This window comes from Leiobunum rupestre, chromosome 10 (assembly GCF_980474605.1).
Source record: "Leiobunum rupestre chromosome 10, qqLeiRupe1.1.hap1, whole genome shotgun sequence".
In the NCBI taxonomy this organism is placed as follows: Eukaryota; Metazoa; Arthropoda; class Arachnida; order Opiliones; family Sclerosomatidae; genus Leiobunum; species Leiobunum rupestre.
Window position 1 is genome coordinate 19,526,978 of NC_143393.1, and position 24,045 is coordinate 19,551,022.

The window sequence follows — 24,045 nt, forward strand, 5'->3', positions numbered from 1 at the left end:
GAAAAGTGTTCCCCTTCACATTATAGGTGTAAATTACAGTAAGTAACTAACTAACTAACTATGATCCTTCCTTATTTGAACAATAACAAGTCGGAAAGAATTTAGACAGAAACATGAAGGTCGTGTTGAAAATAATGTTAAACAACGCCGAAAAGGAAAAAAGACCAACCACGTTTGGGGACAATTAAATTTATTTATTTAAAACCGATACGCGGTACTTCGGCCGATAGTTAACTTCAAAGTTTATCTCGAAAACCAATGGATTTAGAGAAATGGTTCCAATTTGAAAGGTTTTCATCATGGTATTTTGCATCGGGTTAAAGACTTAAAATTACAATTTACACACTTTTTAAATTGGAAGCATTTCTCTAAATCCATTAGTTCTCGAGATAAACTTTGAATGACCTTCAACCATGAGCTGCATGTCATCCGAGTTTGCTAATTCTAACGACTTCCTACTAGATGAGTATGTCTAGCAAATATTGATACTCTAGCATGAGTACTTCAACCTGGTCTCTGGTACATTATTTTCATAACAACCTTCCTCTAAATTCCCTAGACTTGTTATTGGTCAAATTAAGTGGTATTAAAACTAGACCTAAATTGTGACGGGTAACACTTGTCTATTTGAAACCAACTTTGTATCTCTAATGGTTCCCGAGTAAAATTTTAAATAACCTTGAAGACATAGTTTAAGGTCAGGGAAATTTCCGTTGTCAAGTGACCCCCGGCACGTTCTATGTGTCAAATTGCTAGCTAAAACACATTTTGAGTTATTGACCCTGTATTGGTTGCTACTAGAGCGAGCCGAGGGAGATTCTTTAGAGAAAATAGTAAGCCTAACTTGGGGATTTTCCAAAATCATTTTAACTCTTATGGTGAACACTAATACGACATCGAAATCGAAATTCTACCTTTAATAAAAATCATAGAATGGTTCTTTATATAAAGTAACGGGGCCTTCAAATTTTAATATGGCTCTTACGTCACAGTCTCTTACTTTTACAAGGAGTACGCGATGTCGCCAGATGAATATATGTTTTTCTAGCGCACATGTAAATCACGTTTGCGAAAAATATGCTAAAAAGCTGCATCTTCTGACGTAAGAGCAACATTTCAACAAGTTGTGTAAGACCACTTTTGATTTTATAAAAACAATTTTGGTTTTACGTATAAGGAATTTAATTATCAATAAACAGAAATCAATAGCTTATTTTCAAAACAAACAATAATGTAATAAGCTTTCGAAAAATATTGATTGTTTTCGCTGTTTTCCGATGCACTGTTCAAGTTTTTGAGCGCGCAAGTTTTTATTTTTGATTTTTGAAGGTCAAAATCACGTGAGCCGCACTCCTCTCAAATATTAGGAAAGTGTGCCCAAAGAATCAACACATTTTTAATCCTAACGAAAACTAGCACGGTAGGAATTAGGTAAGAAATTTTCTACATTTCTTTCCCTCCGTTAATTTTTATAGCTAAATATTTGTTTTAAGTGTCATAACATACATATTTTAGAATTGTGGACATAAAATTCTATCATTGAATGTACCCTAAATCACAAAACCCTAAATGTGTCTCTTTAAGTGTAAAATGTGCAATTTTAAACATCTCATTTCATTAAATTTTTTAAAACCTGGACCAGTTGACATTACACACTGGTCATAGTTTAGGACTCACCATCGCCCGTAAAATATTCGGTACTTTATTACGTAGAACCTAAACAAGGTAGCTGAATTTTATTCCCATTATGGGAGATTTTTAAAAAGCGGTGAAGTAATTTTAGAGCCAAACTTTAACCCTCATAATCCACGACCAAAATTCAGCCCGTTTATAAAATTCTTAAATTCGAATGAGTTTTAAGGTGCGAAATATTGAAACTATAAAAACACGCGTTAAAGTTTGGTCTAAAAACGCCTAAATGTAAGCTTCCAACGAACATAAAAACCCAAATAGAAAACCGGTTTTAAAGGGGTAGTAGGAAATTTTACTAAAAAAAAACAACAAATTGTCGAGTGCGAAAGCGTTTTATTTTTTAAAGCAAATGTTCAAAATGTCCTAAACAGAGTGGAGACGGAAGTGGATTTGGTAGCAAGAATTCACGCAGCTTCGGAAAAGATTCGTACCACACCTGGAGTGTTTCAGTCCGTACGTACATCCTTTCATCGTCGCTGCCGATTTTGTTGAGAAGCTGGAGGACGACATTTTGAACATTTACTTTAAAAAATAAAACTGTTTCGCACTCGACAATTTGGTGTTTTTTGTTGTAGTAAAATTTCCTACTACCCCTTTAAAACAGGGTTGGAAAAAAGCCGGCTTTTGTTGAAAAATTCCAGACCAGTGGTTTTAATTGGCTATAACCTGTTTTTTTTCGGTTATAACCGGCTAAAATATAAACAGTACCCTTTACTTATGTAAGTAGAAATTGTCTGCAGTTATTGTCGTAAATAAGAAACTAAACAAATAAAGCGAAACAATTATATAAAATAACTGAATTCTTTTGATTTCCTCGGGAAATTCCCCCTAGTTTTTGTGTATGACAGAAGCGAGGCAACGAACTTTGGAACTTTAAACCTAACGAAAAACTGGTAAAAGTAAACCGGTTTCTAAATATGAAACCAAAAATAAACTAAATTTCTAAATAAAAACTATTAATTTACTAAAATAATCATATTGTAATTTTTTTTTTAAAATCCACAAAAATCTGGATTTTTTCAAGTGGCTATAACCTGATTTAACCAGGTGGCTATAACCGGTATGGCTGGTTCTATGCCAACCCTGCTTTAAAACCGGTTTTCTATCTGGGTTCTTACGTTCGTTTTAGGCCAAACTTTAACTCTCTCTAGCGCTTTTCCTATTCGTCGCGGAGGATCGCGACAAAGACAGTCATACATCTTTACCCAACCCATATAACACCTCAAAGTTACTGTACTGACTTCTGAAACACCCTGTATAAAGATGTGTCAATTCTTTCGATGCGAACTCTCATAAAATGCTATATTTCTTTGATGATTTTGCACTTAGGGCTTTTTTTGGTTGGGAGAGAATTTACCTACACGGGATAGGCCAAAGTACAATAGCTGATAAGATACTATCGATCATAAATAAGTTAGCCATGGAAAATAAGTCGTTTAGTCATTCGCGAGAGTTTCCTTCGGAAAAAACACCCTTACTCAGGTAACAAACGCTCCTTTCGGAGGATCTGGGCAAAGGTAATAATTGTAAATGGAGATTGTAAATTTGAGCGTGTGGTAAAATTTACAACTCGTACTGGTAAAATTTACAACTTGCACTGTTAAATCAAAGTTTGGTCGTTATATTTTAAAAGCTCTTTTTTGAGATCTCGTCTTTCTGTAAGTTTATATCAGTACTCTAGATAAGGAAAGCATTTTATTTCCAAATAGGTAGTTTAAGTTGTAAACTTTACAACGTGTGTTACTGATGTTTGCCGGGAATTTTAAAACGATTTGCGGTCACTTTAAACCCATTAATTTCCAAAATAAGAACATTATTAGTTGCGTATCCCAAGTTACGTATACGTTAACGTTCGTCATTTTTTACGTCATTTTATACGTAGTCGCAACTTCCAAAGGTATCCAATCGGAATCAAATTAAAATGAAAGTCATTAACACTGGGTACAGTGCCATTGCTCTTAAACCTTTGTCGAATTTATCTTTAATTGTAATTATTGACTAATCATTGTCGGTACCTCGAAGATAAATATTTCAATGACGAACGTGATTTCGTTCATTCGGCGCTAAAAAGCGACCCTAAAAATCACGGGATGTTCAGATAATAGAAAAAATTATAACAATCGTCTTCGTACGCCCAGTCTCACAGTGCCCGGCCATTGTCTCAAAATCTCACGCGCGAGATTACCTTAGATAACGACCATCGGCTGACAATAAATTTAAACTACTTTTTCTTATAATCTTCGCCGATTGTCATAAATATTCCAGTATCCAACCTTTTAATTATACTAGAGTCAAGGCTTCGTGGTCTAATCAGATTAAATTTGATTGGCCCGTGACGCGGTGGCTCGTTAAGAAATTCTGCTCCGACACAGTTTCACGATCCATACTTTGGTGAACGGCGTCCTATTCCAAGTAGTTAGCTCGGAATTGATCCGTCGCGTATGTCATCCTATCCAGGGTTAAGTCTTTGTTCATTCTCTTCCTAACAGGTTTCAACAGTCCAACATGACTATGCGAGTAGCGGACAGTCAATCCTACCTCACCAATGACGCGTAAGTGTTATAACTACTCGAATCTTTAAAATTTGACGTTAATTCTGGGTAAACATTTAGGGAGAAGGGAGGTTGCTGGAACAGGAAATCAGGCTTGGAACAAAAGTTGATTCTGTTCTCTGGAGTACTCGGGGTCGTTTGTTTGGGTCTCATTATTGGCTTAGTTGTAGTTGTTAATAAAAATAAGGACAGTGATACTACCACAGGTAAAATACGCCAGAAATGTCAAGCGTTTTTATAGGTGCTGCTAAATTATTAATTCGAACGTCTGTAGTTGCTCCAACACCCATACCCACATCGCCGGTCGGTACATCACCTCCCGGTACATCACCTGTTCCTACTGGAACTGGGACAAAGGACACCACTGGAACTGGGACAAGGGACACCACCGCAACAGAAACTACACCAGGTAGTGTATTGTAATTTTTTGTTACCATGACGACTTTAATTCGTCAGCATATTTATCGACCTCTTTATTCAAAAGTTTAAAAACTAGAAGCCATTACAAGTGATTAAACCTTGTATTTATGGCTTTTTAATTCCATTGATAGTAACTACGTTCCCTCCTGATGTATGTACGAGCGAGGAATGTTTCAGCGCGGGTACGTTAATTCCATAAATCTTAAACTTAGTTCAGACTTACGTTGACGCTATTGCATTTAGCTATGTATTACTCGTCCAACATGGATATTCGAGCGGAACCTTGCGATGATTTTTACCAATATGTTTGTGGTAAATGGGAAGAGCGTAACGAAATTCCCGATCACAAGGGCAGGTGGGGTGTCTTCGACGAGCTCAGGGACAAATTAGCCAACGTATCTATAGGTAACCTCGCTTAATATTTGGTTTGAGCCTCCGAAATTGCGCTGTGGATTAACTTCATTTTCAATCTCGCTTATTTTAGATCAACTCGATCAAATTGTAAGCGATGATGACCCCAAAGACGCATTTTATAATGCCAGACAACTTTTTCACAGCTGCGTCGCTACTGGTACGTATTTTGTAATCGGAAATCTAGTGTAGGAATGAATGGCTAGAGATACGAATCGGTAAATTACCCTGGTAACAGTAATTTACAATTTTCTCAGGTAAATTACGAAAATGGTAAATACCCTGGTAATTACCAGGGTAATTTACTGTGGTAAATTACCATGGTAATTTACCATCGTATTCGTGTTTCACTGTTTCTCAATTTTCTTTGATCTTTCGTGCTAAAATGTACTAAAAATACGTCGCACAAGATTACAAAACTCAAAACCTAACGTTATTCGCGTTTTAGTGTATTTTGGCATCGTTTAATAATTTAATTTCACTACAGCAAACACTAGACATAGGCGTAAACCGCGTAACGCACTAACTCGAATAGCTAGGCACCGCTGCGCCACCTAGATTCGTTTTGGTTGCGAATTTCCAAGGAGTTGAAGGCCGTGTTAGAATAGTTTGATACGTTTAATAGGAAGAATACTTATGTCTAGCCCTGTTTATACCGGTTCAATTAACTATCGATGAATCTGACGAGGATGAAAACGATAGTGAGTACCCTGAGGAATATGATGATACTGATAATGCATCTCAAAATGAAGATAATTGAACATTTTTGGGCATTTATAACCTATTGTGGTAATTTATAAAATGTACAATACCCAACAAAAGCGTTTCTTCTTTGTATAAAAATAAAATTATGGTAATTTACCGCAACACGGTAAATTACGCGGTAAATTACCGCGTAATTTACTGTTTTCCTAAATTACGGTAATTTAAGAACTCTATGAATGACCGATAACCCTACCTTTAATTTTAAGATGAAATTACGGAAGAGGATGCCAAGCCACAAATCCGAGAAATACTTTCGTTTCTGAACTCGTCCAACAATATTATATCCATCGAAGAGAGCCAAGCGTATTACGCCTCAACTGGCGAGGAATCGCTTTCCAATGATGATATTTGGCTGACTCTGCTATCGACTGTTTCCAATAAATATGGTATATATACAGGGGGTTTCAAAAGGTTATGCAAACATTTGAAGGAGTTGTAGGGGGGAGTTGAGAAGTTTGCCTGTTTTTTCCCCATTTTCCTACGATGAGTGAAAAGAGCGCCAGAGAGCTTCAAAAATGTTGTCTTCTAGCCTCTAGAAGTAGGCTGCAACAGTCGCGAAACCAAGCAGCAGGGACTTTAAATATTGTTTAAGTTTACTATCTTACGCTGGTTACCTCGATTTGTTTACAAAGTCCTTTTTTATCTATCACACGAACCTTAGTGTTCGCGTTTCCCGGCTGCTTGGTTTTGAGCTTGTTGCAGCCTACTTAAAGGGGCTAGTAGGCCACATTTTGAAGCTCTCTGGCGCTCTTTTAACTCATCGTAGGAAAATGGGGGAAAAACCATTGAGTTGGGAATATTAATCTAGAGATCCAATCAAATCTGCTCCCCGCGAAACAAGTTTTTGAACATTACGAATGTGCCGTCTCCTCTAAAATGACGAGAAAATGTTATCATATCCATCCATTATTTTTGAAAAAAAAATATCTTTTTGCCGGAAAACGCGTCTTATTTGAACGAACCATTGAGATAGACGGCGCCACGGGTAGAATGATAAAGTTTTCTCGTCATTTGGCAGTATTCTTATTTTTAATAAACTTGTTTCGCGAAATACTGAAATCCGACGTTTTCATTGGACCTCTAGATTAATATTCGCAACTCAATGGGAAAAACAGGCATACTTCTCAACTCACCCCCTATAACTCCTTAAAAGTTTTGCATAACCTTTTGAAACATCCTGTATGTGCGTTTGTATGCGCGTGTTACTATAATATTTGTTTCCTTATTTGGTAGGTTTGAGTTTTCTGATGAACGTCTACGTCGGAGCCAACGTCAAAAACACGGTCGAAAATGTCATTTACGTACGTCTTTCGTTCTAATTCCTCTGACGTTTGTACTTCAACCGAACGTTTTGTTCTTCAACAGATTGACCAACCGTCTTCTTTTCCCGCGGGAAGACTGTCGCTTTTACAGAACGACACTTTGATCTGGGACGATCCCAAAATAGTCGCCTACCGGAAATACATCGGTCAAACGGCTTGCGTCTTGGACGAGTCGTTTTGCGGCGATACTCTCGAAACTCCGCAACTCGAAGCCGTGCAAAGTATTATCCAATTCGAATCGGAAGTCGCTAAGGTAAGCCACGTTCACACTAGGCACTTTAGAACCGTTTTAAAACGGTTTCGAACGATTAATTTGTAAAATTTAGCTTTCTAATGTATTTATCGTATGGGTATTAATACAGTTAACACCGAAAATGTTCAATATTATCTTTCGAAACCGTTTTAAAACGGTTCCAAAGTGTCTAGTGTGAACACGGCTAAAATTGTATAATCTTTTGTAACATAACCACTCATATGAAACCTTGTTCACGAGATTATGACGTAAACTACGTCACTTCCAACTGCCCAATGAAACCTTGTTCACGAGATATGACGTAAACAACGTCACTTCCAACTGCCCAATGAAACCTTTTTCACGAGATATGACGTAAACTACGTCACTTCCAACTGATCAATGCAACCTTGTTCACGAGATTAAGACGTAAACTACGTCACTTCCAACTGCCCAATGAAAAACGCGCCGTCGACTTTACAGATTCGAAACGGAAGTGATTGTTGCGTTTCTGATATTGACAGTTTATATAGTTTAGCTCGAGCGTTGCCATGGTGACCTTTTTAACGGTACAATGAATATAATAATTTTTCATTTATAGTCCACTAAAAGACACTAAATGAAATTATTCGCGTGAAAATATCAAGATGTTTCGAACATTTAAGTACACACAAGCCCCCAGATGTATTAAATGTATTTTAAATATTAAATTTAAAGCGAACACGTTAATTTAAATTAATTTTTAGACAAACCTTCGAGTTACCTGGTTTTGGAAATAAGGTAACGAAACGCGAACACTTTCATTTAAATTAATTTTTAGCAAAACGAATTATTCGAGTTACCTGGTTTTGGAAATAAGGTAGCGAAACGTGAACACGTTAATTTAAATTAATTTTTGATAAACCTTCGAGTTACATGGTTTTGAAAATGAGGTAGCGACACGCGAACGAATTTGGTTTTTGGAGTTAGATGGCGCTCGTATCAATTGGTACGAAATTCAAATATCACAATAGCGCGTAATAGTGCGGAAATGATCAGAAATATCCAAAAATATAAATTTCAACCAAGTCGCTCTTAAGGGGGAAGACTACAGTGGCCATTGTCCACTTTCGCTCTATTTTAAGCTGAGCTCTTTTAATTTTGTATTTTAACTTATAAAATTAATATTTAAGTGAAGAACAGCCTCTTGTTTAGTGCTTAAAATAATTTTGACAATTTTAAATAAAAAATAATTAAGTTATTACGTTTTAATTTTAACCCCCGGAGCTAAACAAGTTGGGCAAGCACCCAAACTACCCTTTAGTTAGGACCTTATATCTCGTTAACTATTAATATTATAATTATCAAAATTATTTTAAGCACTAGAGGAAAGCTCAGTCTAATAAGAAAAATATAATTCAGTTATGTAATTGTTCACACAGAAACGTTCAGCTTGAACGAAAAAGAGGCTTTTACTGTATTCTCCCCCCTTAATGTAAAAAATTATATACATTTAAATTAGAAAATCACAAAAAATAACTAAAATTGGCAAGTGCCCCACTTCCGGTGCCCCGATCTCACAAATGTTAACAGTGCCGTCGAGGGCATGATATTTGCAATTAATATCTAACGTACCGCGAGGATTGTGTGTAAAACCCGTCAAAAGGAAGGATTTTTAAATTCAAAACGCGTGAATCTCGGTAATTTTGGGCATTTTTTCTTTTGCAAGCGTAATTGACAGATTTCAAAATCACGTTTTTGCTCGTGACAGTACCTTTATATTGTGAGGTATAACAGGCATATTTCCCTGGTTTTATGCCCTAACATGGCGGTGTATTTTCACGCACCAAATTAATTTTAAGATCCGCCAATTATTCAATCTGACAGGAATCCATACCTCAACTTTTAATGCTTATCACGGCAGATTTTCGTCTCGATGTGGCTGACGGTTTTTTTGACGTCACTATGTTAACTTAAAGCAAGTGTAGGCTCGACGTGAAGTAGCTCTTTTTTTCAACAGATGTCACTGTCGTCCCAATCAAAACAAGATACTTAAGCTACATTTAGAGCCAAATGGCGGGTACTTATAGGTATCCCTCGCGTTGATTGGATCGTTTGTAAATTGGCCAACAACATAAATTACAGCAATTTTAAACAAAATTTTATCATGGGATATATCATTTAGGTTAAAGCCCACTAAACAGAGCATCAGTTATCTAAATATAATACTCTACAGTGGCTCTCTGGCGACGTTATCATTTGAAAATTTTTAATTTTAGCTTCCTTTGCCATAAATAGATGGCACTACGCTCTCCACTAAAGTCGCTTTTTTTCGAAGAATCGGATAGATTCATGGCCATCTCTAATAACTGGGGCCTTATCTTAATACAGGTGGCAATGATAGAGCCGACAGTTGCTTTAACCACGGCCAACTTTGATCACGCGCTGTTCGCGCTACAGCGGCCAACCCATTCGTTGAAGTTTCTATGTTAACCTATGAGCAAATGATATGTGTATGGTTTGAGCGCCCCTAGCGGAATATTATTTTTTTAATAGTTTTTGCATTGAAGCCAATATAAAAACGAGTGTGGTGCTTAAATCCTACAGGTTATAGTACAGTTTATAGGGGGAAATGTTTTGCTCATGGAATTTCGACGAATGGGTTGGCCGCTGTTGCGCGAGATATCAAAGTTGGCCGTGCTTTAACAAACAACAACGTGAGAGGGGAGCGCGCGCAAAGGGGATTTTTTTCTATCGTAGGCGGGGCCAAAGCCGTCAGAGTGATCTTACCATACGCGTCACCGCAAGATAAGCATTCCAAGTAGATCTATGGATTCCTGATTCTGATGATAAAATAAAATTACGCGGACTTAGCAATATTTATCTGCATGATAGAAATGTTGTACAGAGACATACATGAGTAATTATTGGACATTTGTGAATAGAAAACGAGAAGCCCAGTTGAAAGACGCAACGCCGATTCGATGTACAACAAAATGACAATTGCCGAGTTGCAAAATAATATCACCGACGTAAGTCCTCGGCTATATCGAAGATAATGATTTCGGAAATGGTAATCGTAGCTTTGACACAGATCCAATGGCTGCCATTCATTCAAGACATCTTTGAAGGATCCGGAGAAACTATCGACGAGAACACGACCGTCATTGTTAGAGAACCAGATTTTCTGAGAAACCTGGTGGAAATCGCTTATACATACAAAGGGTATGTACAGGGGAAAACCTGGAAAAGTCAGGGAATTGGAAAATGTTTCCAAAAGGTCATAGAAAAGTCAGGGAATTTGAAATTTTTTCCAAAAGGTCAGAGAAAAGTCAGGGAATTTGAAAATGTTTCCAAAAGGTCAGGGAAAAGTCAGGGAATTTGAAAATGATTCAAAAAGGTCAGGAAAAAGTCAGGGAATTTGAAAATGTTTCGAAAAGGTCAGGGAAAAGTCAGGGAATTTGAAAATGATTCCAAAATTAGGGTCAGGAAAAAGTCAAGGAATTTTAAAATGGTCCAAAAAAGTTGGGGAATTTTAAAATGACCGCAAAAAAATCAGTAAAATAAATATTTTTCAAGATTTTACCTTAAACCATTCATTTATTCTAGTCAGGACAAATTTGGCAATTTCAAATTTTATTAGGGAAAAATTAGAAATGTCAGGGAATTTCATTCCGGAAATTTTGTACGAAGCCTGATGTAGCGCGCTTATATTATATTTTTTCTATAATTAAAAAAAAATCTACTATCATAATCAAATATTTAAAAAAAAATATTAACCCAGGGGGGCCTGAAAGCTAATTACGTCCCTATGAAACGAGGGGTTTTTGTTTCAGGGTCGTTAACAACTACATTCGAACCAGAGCTATACAGTCGATAGCGCCAAATCTGTACAAAGAGTTCCGTGACAAGCAGTTTGAGTTCGACAAAGTGGTCAGCGGGGTTAAGAAACAGGTTGCCATCAAAGAACGATGTTTCGATTTGGTCAACGGTTATTTCGGACACGTTGTTGGACGGCTCTACGTCGACGCTGTCGGGTTTACTACTGATACTAAAAATGACGTACGATAGTTAAGAAATGAAGACCCTGACCCTACGGATAAATTTAAAAACTTTGATGTTATCTTCAGATGGAGGACATGGTCACCAAAATCGCCGATTCGTTCAGGGAGTTGGTCGACGAAAACGACTGGATGGACGAAGCTACCAAGAATGCCACTATGGATAAAGTAAAAGACTAAACGCCGATGCTAGTTCCAAAAAACGGCGCCAATTTTATATTGCGTATTCTTGTTTAGTTAACTGTTATGGATGACAAAATCGGCTATCCCGATTGGACAATGGATAACGACAAATTAACCGAATATTATAAGGTATTTTTTACTTAACACTTGACACATTCATATTCCGTAACTTAAACGTGTTGAAATAATTTTAATTAGCTAAATATTCCAATGGCTAAAGAATTCTATTCGAACCTCCAAGAAGTTTTACGTTTCACTGTCGATCAACGTTTGACGAAATTATCCAAACAAAACAACAGGACCGAAGAGTACAGTATTTCTCGAATTTTACCTAAAACACTGTATTTTTGTTTAATATTACGTGATTTTGATTCCGCAGTTGGGTATCGTCAGCTTCCATCGTGAACGCATTCTACAGTCCCAGTGGAAATGGAATTAGTAAGCTTTAAGGCTGATTTCACAAGGGTCAAAATGCCTCGACGCGAAAAAAAAATTGTATTAGGCCTAAAGGCTGGTTCACACGGGCAGTGACTTCCAGGGCCGTCTTTACCTAATTGGAGGCCCCTGGGCAAAGCAATGGGCGATCCCTTGTAACTCCACCCAAGTTTCTAACCTCCAGTGCGAAGTCCATCGTCGCTCTAATCTACTACTATCAGTTCAAATAGTTTCACTTGTCCTACTAAAGGTTACTAAACAAGAAGCTTATTCTGAATTTAAAAATACTAACAACCAAAAGTCTTTATTCGTTTTAGATTTACCCTGTCTATAGACGCGACTAAATACGGAGTTTAGGACTTTCGAGCAATTTTAAAAACATTTTTGTGATTAAAATTTCTTTTGCGTTTCACTATTTGAAAAATGGGGCCCTCCAGAATCTTGGGGCCCTAGGGCAGTACCCTTTTTGCCCAATGGGAAAGACGGCACTGGTGACTTCCTGATTTTCTCTATTTTCTCTCACACGGACAAAATTTGCCCGATTTTTCCGCCACGAGCACTGCCGGTACACGAGAAAACGGATAAAATATTTTTTAAATATATCTACTATATTTCCCGGTTTTTTTAAGCACTTTGAGCTCGACCAATCAGTGAGCATTCCGCTATCACGTGATATAAGGAGCGATTTTGAAAGTAGGCTGAGTAATTTTTGCGTCTATCACATGACGGCATAACGCTCGCTGATTGGTCAAACCCAATGCACCTCAAAAAAAAGTCCTCCATTTTCTCGTGCTCCGGCAGCACTCGCTGCAAATTTGGATGCGCGTTGGGTTAGACCAATCAGCGAGCCTTATGCCGTCACGTGATAGACGCAAATATTCCTCAGTCTTCTTTCTAAATCGCTCCTTATATCAAGTGACGACATAACGCTCGCTGATTGGTCGAGCTCAAAGTGCTTAAAAAAACCGGGAAATATAGTAGAGTTATTTAAAAAAAAATTTATCCGTTTTCTCGTGTACCGGCAGCGCTCGCGGCGGAAAAATCGGGCAAATTTTGTCCGTGTGTACAGTCGTTATCCCGTGCGCCAGAACAACGGGAAAATAGAGAAAACCAGGAAAGCACTGCCTGTGTGAACCACAGTGCCGTATTTCGGCCTAGGCCAACCTAGGCCGTGGCCTAGGGGCCCATCCTTGGAAGGGGCCCTCCAGTGACCGTAATTACTGTATTCGAAGGCATAAATCTATAATATCAATCGTAATTTATATTGGAGAAATTCCTAGGGAGAAGATTTTGTTTTAAAATTACCAAAATTTCTGCCTGGCAGTTTACGGACGCAGCCTTAAATCAAAATGTTGAATAGTTATCGCATATTTAGTCGACGATTGTTAAGAGCTTTTATTTAGTAATATAACCGTAGAGCTCAGACTTCTACGTTGAATCAGGGAAATTCAGGCACAGCCTAGTTCCAGGGATAAAAGTAAATGCAGCGCGTGAAAAGGGGGCCCAGACTCCTTATCTGCCTATGAGCCCAGGATCTCTAAGTCCGGCCCTGGTGAACCAGCATTAAGTTTAAATTTCTACTAGCGTGAGTAACACACGATTCTCAACTTTGGGACAGAGGTTGTGGAAACCAAGCATTACAGACAGTTTCGCTTCGACAATCGTTGTAGCGGAGTTTTGGCCCTAGTGAAAAGCCTGCAGTCTTATTTAGATATAGTTCCGTTATTCGTTTTTCTAAAATGCCATGTTTTTTCGATCTAGCCTTCCCAGCTGGCATCTTGCAGGTACCCTTTTACCAGGAAAAGCGATTAAAGTAATTACTCATAATTTAAATTAGGTTTGGAAGATCTAAAATAAAATGAATCCTTTTATGTAAACAGGGCGTTGAACTACGGCGGTATCGGATACGTCATAGGTACGGTACCCTAAGTCCATACTTCGCTGTTGGCACTGGGAAAAGTAAGGAGAAGAATTCATTGTTCCCGAAGCCCTGGGGCATGTTGGTACTCACGTCATGGGCGTTGGAACCTTTGAGATAAGGCAATTGAAACCAAGGTGGGATGGCGAATTGGTTAGCACTCTCGCCTCCCAGCAAGAGGAATCTTGTGTGAACTAAGTTTGTAAGTTCTCTCTGCTAGTTAGAGCTCTTCGGTTTCCCCTTTTCATAAAAATTTGTTGAGGTTAACGGTAGTAGTAGGGGGCTGTTGGTTCGCGTACCCTCCTACACATTTTTATCCGTTCACTGGTAATTGGATCCACCTAGGAGCAGCAAACACAAGGAGAACGCAGCTAGCCTTTAAACAAGCTAACGCAGTGTTGCGTACAAATTTCATTGGAGCCTTTAATCTGAACGTTTTACGGAGAGGGGGAAGACAATTTCCGAATTTTCCCCTTCCGACGGCCGCAGGCGCTAAAGCGTCTATCCAATGAAAAATTTACACAAGAAAATGCACGACTTTTGACGGGTTGCGCTCTTCTTGTGTGGGGGTGCTGTGTTTGTTGCTCCTAGGGATTCACAAGTCACTAGTTGACTTAGACCTGTATGGTTCCTTGGGTATTAGCTTAGCTGATTGTTATTGACTATAATTAGGGTCGGGGTGCTCTGGAAACGGCCAAGATTAAGTAATTTTTCCCTTTTCAAATTTATGTGGTGAATTTAAGGTGATATTTACCACAAATGCTGTAGATCTTAGTAAATTTGAATTATAATTTGATACAAAACTATAAAAGAAGTGTTGGGTGTTTTTGTTTGGGGTTAATTTTCGAATCCTTAAGCCTCCCCAACCAACCAACGTCCCCCATATTTATACAAAAAAAGCTATAACTATCTACAGTAATAACAGCTATCTTGGGGACCGAATTTATTGATTCGCCCGGGCCCACGTACCATTTTCTTCTCCTTTCTTTTTTCGTCGACGCCTTCGAACAGTGGCCGCCATCTTAATGTCCCTTCTCAGGGCACGAAATTACTCACGGCTACGACGATTCTGGAAGTCAGTACGACGAAAATGGTAACTTGCAAAATTGGTGGAGTAACGATACTTTGGAGAATTTCAACGATAAGAAAAAATGCTTCATCGAACAGTACTCTAAAATCGTAGACGAACAGACTGGATTAAACGTTAGTTAAACTAGAAAAAAAAACACTGGGAATGTTTAAAAAGCTTAAGGAGGACTGTGACGATCTTGATGATTGCGGGTGGGGCCTACAACCGAGATTTTAGCGAAATTTTAGCTCGCGTAGAGTCAAGCCTTGCCTCTTATTTTAACCATCTTAATACGTGAAATTACGCGTAACTAGATCAAATCTTTAAATTATCCATGAGAGAACAACTCGGAACTCTTTTTTTACCCGAATTGTAGTTCGAGTAGTTAAAGGCCTAGGTTTTCTTCTGCCTGTCACCCTTTAAATTTACTTTCCCTCCAAACAAATACCCTGGTGGTAGGCCAACAGCAGGACACCAGGGAGAGTAAATTTAAAGGGTGACAGGCAGAAGAAAGCCTAGGCCTTTAAGTATGGTTTGTGGGCTTGCTGTAAATTGCCATAAAATGGCTAAAAATATTGCTGCGTTTTTGGGATGCATATAGGTCCCCTACAACAGTGAAATCGCTAATATTTTCTGGCGTCTGTTTTTAAATGAAATTTTGATCGCCGTACCCGTTTCAACCCTTAATGCGATAAATGTTATTTCGCGTTCATCAGGAACCCATACCTCTACTTGGAATGCTTATCGCGGCAGATTTTCGTCTCGATGTGGCTGCCTTTACAAACAACAACGCGAGAGGGGAGCGCGCTCAGAGGGGATTTTTTCTCTCGTAGGCGGGACCAAAACCGTCAGAGTGATCTTACCATACGTGATACGGCAGGAAAAGCATTCCAAGTGGATCTATGTATTCCTGCTTTCATAGATAGGAAATGAAAGTCTCTATCGATGGTCCATACATTTGGGCAGGCATTTGCCAAATATGGGCCCAGATATTTGATCATTACGTATATTTCAATGTCGATGGGGAACTAATATTACAACTGGACTGACTAGTTTTTTCGCGGCGACGGTTTAGTGACGACGGCCAGACAATAGAAATACTCGTTACGTATTATATTCGACGTAGTTTAAGCCACGCCCGTTTCACCAGATACATTCGCGGCACGGCAACAATAGAGCCAAAGACATTTCTAGTGTATACAGGGTGTTTCAAAGGGTTATTCAAAAGGAGTCGTAGGGGTGAGTTGAGAAGTATGCCTGTTGTTCCCCATTTTCCTACGATGAGTGAAAAGAGCGCCAGAGAGCTTCAAAGTGTGGCCTAATAGCTCCTGGAAGTAGGCCGCAACAAGCGCAAAACCAAGCGGCAGGGACTTTAAATACTGTTTAAGTTTACTGTTTTACGCTGGTTACCTCGATTTGTTTACAAAGTCCTTTTTCACCTATCACACGAACCCAAACCTTAATGTTCGCGTTTCCCTGCTGCTTGGTTTGGCGTTTGTTGCAGCCTACTTGCAGGGGCTAGTAGGCCACACTTTGAAGCTCTCTGGCGCTCTTTTCACTCATCGTAGGAAAAATTGAAAATAAAACAGGCATACTTCTCAACTCACCCTCTACAACTCTTTAAAATGTTTGCATAACATTTTGAAACATCCTGTAGGTATATAATTTCGCAATTAAACCTTAACATAAAACAAATTTTTATCGCTATTTCGCGTATAGTTGAAAGGAGATCAAGTAATTGGCGAAAACATAGCCGATAACGGTGGTATTAGAGAAGCTTACGAGGTAATTAATTTAATTTAATTTAATTATTGAAAGTTAATAATCGTTCTAACTTTGTATATGATCCTATCCGATTAGGCTTACATCAAATTAAGCCCGGAAGAAGTTAAATTGCCAGGAATGGAAGATATAGACGATAAGAAATTATTTTTCATTGCTGCGGGATCGGTAAGAACTCGATTTCGCTGTGACTCTATAGCTGTTAAGATTGTCTCAAGTTGAAACTCTGTCTATAGCTTTGGTGTACCGAATATCGCAAAGAATCGCTTTCCGAGCAAATATTGTACGGAGTCCACAGTCCTGGTCGCTACAGGTATAAGTAAACCTTCTTTGATGGCATCGTTCTTTGGTTATTAATCCAGGGTATCTTCCTGTCTGTCTCTTTAGAGCGACGGTACCTTTGCAAAACACTAAACGCTTCGCCGAGGCCTTCAACTGTCCTGTGGGATCCAAAATGAACCCTGTTGAACGATGCACTATTTGGTGACGAGGTCACTTAAACTACACGACTACGTTTTGTATATAATACAGCCATTGATGATTTTAGCGTAATTCACGCTACATTTCATTAGTTATGCACCTTGTATATCTTTTAATAAATTATATAGATTAACTTATATCTTATTTTGCGTACATGCTCACACTTTTAGTAGGTGTTTTTTTTTCGCTTGTCCGAGGACAAAAAGTGTAAACTTTTTACCCTAAAATGTTTTATTCGCCTGTTCTCGGGGTAAGATTTACCCTGTCCCGAATTTTGTTCGCTTCAGTGGCGGCCTAAGGGGGGGGGCGGGGGGGGCGGTCCGCCCCGGGTACCAGGGCAGCAGGGGGTGCCACCAGAGAAGCTCGAGGGGGGGTGCAAATCAGAACGATTAAACTTGAAGAAGACGGACCCGTGAAAACTTCTGCACGGTCCTGGGGGTGTCACAAAACACTGCCGCCGCCCAGGGGACCCAGCCTTCTTAATCCGCCACTGGTTCGCTTGTTCCAGAGCTCTAAGGTTACACTTTTTACTCCTCGTCGAAAGGAGGTGTAGAACGAGTAATCTAGCTTTGTCGTCTGCTTAAACGAAAACTTAACTCGTTTAGACCTCTTCACACGAGGCAAGGTTTTTGTAAATAACCTTTAACCTTTAACTACTCCCTTCTTACTCCAACTCGTCTTTTTCGCCAAGACAGAATTGAAGTAAAATGACGTCATCGGGCTACACTTTTTAACCTGCTCAAAAAACCCAGAACAGGCGAAAAAAAAACCACCTAATGTGTTAAATTCTTGGGAAGGTTGGCAGTTGCTTGGGTTTTCAAAAAGCCGATCCGTTTGATATGATATTTCTTTGAATGGTTCTACTTATGACTAGTGTCTAATATACACTTAAAATTAATCCAGGGATAATAATTCAAATCGCCTATTCGAAATTCGCGAATCGGCAAGTTTGAAGCGATGGATTCTCCAAAGAAAAGGTTTGTTAATGTTTTTGATAAATGTAAATTAAATAGCATTTAAATAAAACAGCAAACAGATCCTCCATTCCAATTAGACGATTCATTTTATATTTTTAACGTATAATTTACGTGTTAATCATAAGAAACGTTCGCGTAAGGCCACGATTCTTGCTAAGGCTTATGTTTCCCACCAAAATACTGCAGCAGACGAAATTTGTTATAAACGTTATTTATAGTTTTAATATCTGTACATAGATGGCGGTGCTGTTGAACATACGTCACAGACTTACTTCCCCTTCCTACCCCCTTTCCGAAATCCTCTAGTAGTTAGGGAAAGAGAACAACTTAGGCGAAATATTTTTATCGGCCTATTAAGGCTCAACATATCACGCTTAGGTGTTAATAATTTAGAAAGTACTACGGCATCGAAAATTTCAGCTAAGATTTCTAAGGCTATGAAAATTTGGTTGACCTTGAACCCGGTCTTCAAGTTCATATTGTTAAATAAAATAGTATAACACTTAGTTAATTAAAAATATAATTTACTATTCGTAGCTTGCTCGTGGGTGTAGTTTATGTTCGTTGCCATGGTAACGCGTATAAGTCGGCCATGAGAATAAGACGCCCATGGAGGTCACGTGATTATTCCGCAGGATCGTGTGGCGTTTTGCCTCGTGATCTGTGCTGTTAAATTAATGTAATGGCGGCCGTTGTATAACAATCACAAATAAGAAATTCATAAAATATAAAAATAATTTTAATAAAAGTCATAAGTTATAAAGGTTTTTGCGCTTTCAGTCATAAGGTATAAATTATTATAACCATTTTTTGTATAAAGTATAAACTTTTCTAAGTATTCAGTTTCCCAGTATGGCTATTTGGAACAATAGCCCGCCACATGTTTTCCACTTTTTAGTTGCACCTTACCAATGTACTTATTAAGGGGAACCTAATGGTGCAAAAATTATTAGCCGCAAATAATTAATTTTAAAGTTATACTAATTTTAAAGATGTACGAACCGAACGGTTCGGGGCGTAGAATTCACTCCGCGCGCGGCGAAGAGAGCTTGCCGTCTCGCCGTTTTTGCCCTTTCGGAAATCGGCCTTTCTTTATTTGTTGGGAGTGGTAATGCCTCCAGTAGGACCACAATATTCGCGAAATATGCTGCTGTAGTAGACGTGGGGTCTAAGGATTAAAATGACGGTGACCGAAACAAAGCTTTTATTAAAGGATTAAAATGACGGTGGGCTATGGCACGCCATCCAGGTCAAAATTAGAAAATGAAATAAAAATAATTTGTTGTGATAAAAAAAATTGTGGTAGAAATATTTGCGTTCCTGTTAAAAAAATATTTTGGTATGCAAAAAAATATTTTGGTATGCAAAAAAATATTTTGGTATGCAAAAAATATTTTGGTATGCAAAAAATATTTTGGTATGCAAAAAAATATTTTGGTATGCAAAAAAAATATTTTGGTATGCAAAAAAAAATATTTTGGTATGCAAAAAAATATTTTGGTATGCAAAAAAATATTTTGGTATGCAAAAAAAATATTTTGGTATGCAAAAAAATATTTTGGTATGCAAAAATAATTTTAGTGAAAAACAATTGTCGTGAAAAAAGTTTTCGTGAAAAAAAATTGTCGTGAAAAAAGTTTTCGTGAAAAAAAATTGTCGTGAAAAACGTTTCGAGAATAAAAAACGTTTCAGGAATAAAAAATTTTCGTGAAAACTTTTTTCGTGAAAGTAATTTTCGTAAAAAAAATTTAGTGAAAAAAAATTTTCGTGAAAAATATTTTCGTGAAAAAAAATTTCACGAAAAAACATATTCCTTGTAATATTTTATCTCACACAAAATTTTTGGGAATTTTATTTTATATTTCTAATTTTGACCTGTTCGCTTTGTGAAAAAAAAAATATTTCTACCAATACATTTTTATATTTTGAATTTTGACCTGTTCGCTTTGTGAAAAAAAATATTTATACCAATATATTTTTATATTTCGAATTTTGACCTGCACGACGTAGTATAAAAATTTTTCAATGAAAAGTACTTAAATTACCATAGATGGCGTTAGTGGGAAGGGAAAGTAATCATGGATCACTTATTCTATAAAAGGACTAAATATCGTAAGAACTTTGAAAGTGACTGGTTTCTTAGTGATAGTTGAACACCCGACGCAATGAAATCAAACCCCGGTGACCTTTTTGTCTGGCCCCAAGCGCGAGAAGGAGAAAAGGCGTTCAACTATTCTACAAAAGGATTAAAATTGAGATTTAGATTGAAAACAACTGAAATTTAACCATTTCAGGCAACTTTATTTGTAAATAGGCCAGCCAAAAATTGCATAGAGGGGGGCGCGATCTAGTGGCGTAGCGAGGGGGGCGGAGGGGCGGACCGCCCTGGGCGCCACCAGTAGGAGGGCGGCAAAATTGCCCCTTTTTACAATTTGGATGATTTTGGCGCGTTCATCCCTTCTTCTTCGCCTCTCTTCCTATCCTCCTTGGTTATAGTTCCATTTTTTATTATTGTTGTTAGTACATACTAGTTCCAAAATTTATTATTGTTAATACAGACTGATTAAAAATTTAATTTAACATCAACAACAATCTAAGTTATAAATTTTTATTTTAAAATGAATTATTTATTGTGAATACTTGAATTGTGATTACCGTATTCACCAATTTCCAACAAGTGGAACAGTGGCTATGAAACTTTAAGCCTTGGTTAGAGAACAGTCTTTTTCGTTGGGGAAAAATTTCCAAAACGAGATAAAACCGGACACAATACGATGAATAGTTGTTTGTGTGTAATACTAAAATTAAGTAAACCGATAGTTGTTTCTGGGTAAATACTCGAGTTTGGTCAGTTGTCAGTTCTTTGAACTGAAAAAACTGTGTTTATTGCTGTATATCTTACGACTCAAAAGGGACTCTTCAATTGAATAATTGAAGACTCATCATCAGACGAATATTCAAAATATAATTATTTCAACTTGTTGAACTTGAACTTCTCCATTTCCTTTTGCCGCGTCCTTCGCTCGACTTCGTTCGTTTCGTTCAGTTCAGTTCATACAGTTAACAAAGGCACTCCAGTCTCGACTCGACAGTGCCAGTTTGGAGACTTTTTAATGAGAATTTTGTGACAGTATTTTGCAGTTTTGTTTCCCGCCGCGCTGCCGTTTTAATAGTAAGTTTTAGTTTAAAGTCTCACGGAAAATATGAACAAAACGAAGGCGGCTGCCCCAAAATGAAACATTGAATATGCCAGTTTATGATTTTTACACTACAAGTAATTTTTAGGAAACATGGGCAGGGCAATAAAATTCTAAAATTCATAAAAAGATCGCTCGAGCTTTTAGAATTTATTCAGCAATGCAACTATGGCATTTGCGTACCTAATATCGTAAATTCGTAATTATGCTTCGAATTTTCTTAACTATAGCTATCAGTGTTGCTTCATGTGAACGTAACTTCTCAAAGCTGAAATTAAGAAAAAATTACTTGAGGTCTACCATGAACTCCATAAGATTGAGTAATTTGGCCATTTTGTCAATAGAACAAAGTGTGACGAACGAAATTAACTTTGACGAAGTTATAAATGATTTTGCTGCGCGTAAGGCCCGAAAAGTTGAATTTTAGATGTTACTTTTATAGTGTAATACGTTTTGAACACAGACGTACTATATTATATGGTTTTGAAATAAATATTTTTCGCTCAGTTCTTTCATATGATTACTTTTTCTCACCAACACCAACATCATTATTTTTATGACGTCAAATGGGCGGCAAATTATGATTCCGCCCCGGGCGACAATGGCCCACGCTACGCCACGGGCGCGATCGGCAATGTCTACATGGGATCGCGGTAAGCTGAGAACTGTCCCGGTAAATCTCGTGATTTCGGGGCTTTTATGCTTCCGTGCCAGCTAGGATTAACAAACACAAGGAGAACGCAGCTAGTCTTTAAACACGCTAACGAAGGTTTGTGTACGAATTTCATTGGACGAGCGTCACGAGCCTTTACGATGAACGTTTTACGGGCGGGGGGGGGGAGACAATTTCCGAATTTTTCCCTTCCGACAGCAGCAGGCGCTAAAGCGTCTAGCCAATGAAAAATGTACGCAAGACAATCCACCACTTTTGGCGAGTTGCGTTCTCCTTGTGTGGGGCGCTGTGTTTGTTGCTCCTAGGTGCCAGCAAGTCTACGAATGTTGGGAATTGTCCGCACCACAAAGACACATACTTTAATTATCACCATCGTGGCCAGCCCTGGATTAACCATTAGGCAAAAAAAGCAATTGCTTAGGGCATCAAGAAATATAGAAATTAGGGGCACCATCGAAATTTTATTCATTAGGAAAAACTAAAAAATGTGATAATGATACAATGGAACTAAAACTAAATAAAAAATAACTATATCAGTATCAATATATAATATTTATAGTAATATCAAGAATGTATTTATTTATTCTCAGGGAGAATGAATATGTTAAGATTATTTTTAGCGTTTCTCCAATTCCACCCGTTGGGCCCCCCGGTATGCTCCTCCGCTTTAATAAAATCAAATAATACTGCAATCTCATTGGTTCTTAAAAATTACGTTTTCCGACGCGATTAACGCTGCTGCGAGGACGCAAAAAATAAGACCGCCTCCTTTTTCCCTCCCCCCCCCCTTAGCGTGACGGCGTTAGGGCCTCAACGTGTCCGTCGATCGTCTCGACATATTCATTCTCCCTGAGAATAAATAAATACATTCTTGGTAATATACTCCTTTGAAGCGTCTACTGACATCGGCAATTCGCCAAAACGATTACCTCCCTAAATATATTGAATACCGCAGGCCTGGTGGCGGGAACAAAAAGGCTACATGAAATGTTTTGACTATACTAAATATACTAAAGTCACGTATTTTGGTAAAATTTTTATTTATTAAAACTCACAGTTCAGTAAATACATTTAACTCGGAAAACATTTTGAAAAAATGGTAGTCTGGCATCATCTATTATACTTTAGTATAGTCAAAACATTTCGTGTTACCATTTTGTTATCGCCACCAGTTTTGCGGTATCCAATATTTTTATAGAGGTACTGAGGTAGGGTGGGGTGCATTTGGCCGACTCCTCATTTGACCGACTTTTAATTTGGCCGACTGCTCATATGTCCGAATGCCCATTTGGCCGACAGCTCATTTTGTCGACTTTTCGGTCGGCCAAATGAGCAGACCATATGGCCGACTACTCATTTGGCCGACTACTCTTTTAGCCGAAATTTTGGTCGGCCAAATGAGCAGCCCATTTGACCTACGGCTCGTTTGGCCGACTGCTCGTTTGGCCGACTGCTCGTTTGACCGACTGCTCGTTTGGCCGACTGCTCGTTTGGCCGACTGCTCGTTTGACCGACTGCTCGTTTGGCCGACCACTCATTTGACCAACTGCTCTTTTGAACGACTGCTCATTTCACCGACTCTTATTGCCTGTCCTTCTCTATGTCTTTAGTGTTAGGTTGACTTATAGAACGGGCAATGTATTCTAAGTATTGGTGCCTGACGGCGCCGCGAACTTACTTCGCTCGAGCGCTGGGGGCCCGACCCGCGCCCCCTCAGCCCCGTTCTTTATAACCAAGCTGGGCCTTCTAAAACGTGACCTAGAGGACAGTACCTAGCCAAACGCACCTAGTATCGTCCAAATGCCAAATAAGCAGTCGGCCAAATGATCAGTCGGCGAAATGAGTAGTCGGCCAAACGAGCAGTCGGCCAAACGAGCAGTCGGCCAAACGAAACTCT

The 24,045-nt window shown here is 38.4% G+C and overlaps 1 protein-coding gene across 1 annotated transcript; it reads left to right on the forward strand.

Moving 5' to 3' along the window:
• Positions 1-3,114: 3,114 nt before the first annotated feature.
• On the forward strand, positions 3,115-17,440 carry LOC149924966 (neprilysin-1-like). The gene is made up of 24 exons (XM_090160358.1): positions 3,115-3,174; positions 4,182-4,244; positions 4,305-4,450; positions 4,519-4,653; positions 4,796-4,846; positions 4,908-5,069; positions 5,149-5,235; positions 6,047-6,226; positions 7,074-7,141; positions 7,206-7,415; positions 10,319-10,405; positions 10,468-10,598; positions 11,210-11,435; positions 11,504-11,602; positions 11,672-11,746; positions 11,816-11,925; positions 11,997-12,055; positions 13,814-13,865; positions 13,933-13,967; positions 15,010-15,173; positions 16,759-16,824; positions 16,900-16,989; positions 17,058-17,134; positions 17,209-17,440. Exons 2-24 carry the CDS (start codon positions 4,198-4,200, stop codon positions 17,306-17,308), a joined length of 2,457 nt encoding a protein of 818 aa, XP_090016484.1. The 5' UTR covers positions 3,115-3,174; positions 4,182-4,197; the 3' UTR covers positions 17,309-17,440.
• Positions 17,441-24,045: the final 6,605 nt, after the last annotated feature.